This window comes from Erythranthe guttata, chromosome 4 (assembly GCF_056151865.1).
Source record: "Erythranthe guttata isolate IM_541 chromosome 4, IM_541, whole genome shotgun sequence".
NCBI lineage: Eukaryota > Viridiplantae > Streptophyta > Magnoliopsida > Lamiales > Phrymaceae > Erythranthe > Erythranthe guttata.
In genome coordinates this window covers 15,474,243-15,476,840 of record NC_142536.1, presented here as the reverse complement: position 1 = coordinate 15,476,840, position 2,598 = coordinate 15,474,243, and the positions used below count along the sequence as shown (strand labels likewise).

At 32.7% G+C, this 2,598-nt stretch overlaps 1 protein-coding gene across 1 annotated transcript; it reads left to right on the top strand.

Moving 5' to 3' along the window:
• The first annotated feature begins 446 nt into the window (after window positions 1-446).
• LOC148771247 (transcription factor PRE6-like) lies at window positions 447-1,620 on the top strand. Its single transcript, XM_088816996.1, has 2 exons — window positions 447-667; window positions 1,104-1,620. The coding sequence occupies exons 1-2, from the start codon at window positions 554-556 to the stop codon at window positions 1,257-1,259; spliced, it is 270 nt and encodes an 89-aa protein (XP_088673122.1). The 5' UTR covers window positions 447-553; the 3' UTR covers window positions 1,260-1,620.
• The last annotated feature ends 978 nt before the right edge of the window (window positions 1,621-2,598 follow it).

Sequence of the window (2,598 nt, the reverse complement as noted above, 5' to 3'; positions counted from 1 at the left end):
AAAAAAAAAAAAAAAAAAATGGGATGGAAAAGACGAAAATACCCCTATTCTCCAACAGCCCCCATTGTCAAGGAAATAAGAAGCAAAGGTATCTTTCTGGTGGTGATGTAACCACTAACCATTTCTATTAAATAACACCGATCGACCAACCGTGTGCCTACACGTGTCAAATTCCCCAAGGGGGGAATTGTACAATTTAAACCAGTAGTTGGGAGTGAAATTAGGGGAAAAAACCCTCTTCAGACAATGGGTCTTTCTAATTACTTCTTTTGCAAAAGGGCCAAAACCAAGTGGGCCCACTTACACTGTTGTGTAAGTGTTGGACAATTGGGCCCCCCCAAAAATGACCCCCCCACCCCCACCCCCCCTTGTGTTAATGGCCTTTTTATATATGACCAACTCTCCACACATTGATTTCCTTTTTAAGAGCCTCATTCTTGGGTAGTAAGCGTTATACTAGTGTGTGTGTGTGTGTGTGTGTGTGTGTGTGTGTGTGTGTTTATGTGTGTAGTGTGTGTGTATTTTCTTTTTTGGTAATTAGTTGAAATTAAAAATGTCAAATAACAGAAGAGAAATAGTTTCAAGAATTACAGAAAATGAGATCAATGATCTTCTATTGAAGCTGCAACAATTTCTTCCAGATTCTACTTCAAGATGTACCAAAAGGGTAAGTTCTTTTTCCTTTTCTTTTAATTTATTTATTTTTTATTATTATTATTTTTTATTTTTATTATTATTATTAATGTTTTGTTTCCCACCCTTTGATTTAAGTTGATTCAAACTGCAGATAGTTTTTTTGTTTCTTGATCAAAGGGTTTTTTCTTTCGTTCAAAAAATCGAGCTTTACGAAAATCTATGTATATCGATAATCATGCAATTAAATATATATGAGCAAGACAAAATAATAATTATTGGTCCCTCATTTTTCAAAGACAAGAAAATCTTTTTAGGAGAAAAAAAAATAAGAAAAAAAGGTGTAGCATGAGATCATGACTTTTTTTACTGGCTCCCATTGGTAGTTTTCACACACACTGTGCGTGCATTGTGTGTATTTATACATACATACATATATGTATGTAATGTGTGTGTATATGTGTGTGTAGGTATCAGCATCAAAGATCTTGAAGGAGACAAATAATTACCTCAAGAAACTGCACAAAGAAGTGGATGACCTAAGTGAGAGACTTTCTCAACTTTTGGCTTCTGGAATTATTACTAATATTGATGAAGATGCTATTAGGACACTTTTAAATCAATAGCACCACCCCACAAAAACAATTTCAAAAAAAATAAAAAAAATAATAATTAATTACTAAAAAAAGGATAGATTATATTATTATTGTATTGGATTGGATTATTGCAAGTGTTGAAACATGTTTGAAATGGTTTGATTATGGTTTGATTGTGTTTCCCGGGGTTCATACTTAGCTCTAGCTAGTTAGGTGTGTGGAATTAATGCTTGTTGTCTTATGTAGTTGTTGATGTTGGACTCTATGAACATTGTAATTTTTATTTAGGATGATATCGGTCTTTATTGTCGTGTTTCAGTTTTACATGTAGTACTTTTTTTTTTTTCAAATGTAGTGTTATATATTTTAAAAATATTGCGCTTGATTTTTATTTTATTTTACCAGTTGATTGCTGATGCGGCTAACAAATGGTTTTTACTTATATGAACAATATTTGTTCGCTGCCGTAATCGAAAAAGTGCTTAGTTTTTTTTTGTAACAATGGGTCATTAACGGGAAAATTAAAAAATTCGGGAGCGAAATAAAACCAAAATTAAGAAATTTTATGAAATTATTGCATATAAAATGGTATAAAAGAGAGAGCAAAATCGGGGTTCTTGCATTCGGGGGTTCTTACGTATTACATAGTTTTTTTTCATTAGAAAAGCCTCCTATGATATTTTTGTTGTTCCCGGTATATAAAACGGGTAGTGAATTTAGTAAAATGGTCGAACAAATTAATTAGTGAAAATACGAAAAGATTAGCCGATGCGAGAAAACTCTTTCCTTAAGACAATATTGCCTCGCTACGGTGCTTACGGTTATTTGACAATGGTCTCCCAAGATACAACGGCTAACTCGGCATATGAGCACTCAAAATCCCGAGTACAACGAACGTTACTTTGTGTCTCAAACTCTCGAATCGAATACGGAAGAAATTATTCTACGAAGAATATTTTCGGGCTTAAGAAAGAAGAATTCCATAGAACAAAATTATGGAATTGAATTAATTTTTATGTTGTTTTTAAATCAAACATGTGGAGTTTCGATTTATAAGTTTCCAATGGTTGTGATTAATGAACACAACCCTTAGGAAATTAAACAAGTGAAAAGGTGTGGCCACACCTCTTCATATTGTCACACCTATTTGATCAAATAGGTGCCTAAAAATATTTTTTTAATTTTCATTCAAAAAATAATTTTATTTTAATAAATAAAATTTCCAACAATCCCCCACATGAATGAAATTAACGAAAAATGATGGATTCTATCGAGAGTTCAAGTGGAAACTATTGCAATGGGGATAGGTAGCTTTTGGTTTTGAACTTTCCTTAGCGGTATACCATCGGATTTACTTGGCTAGTTAGTG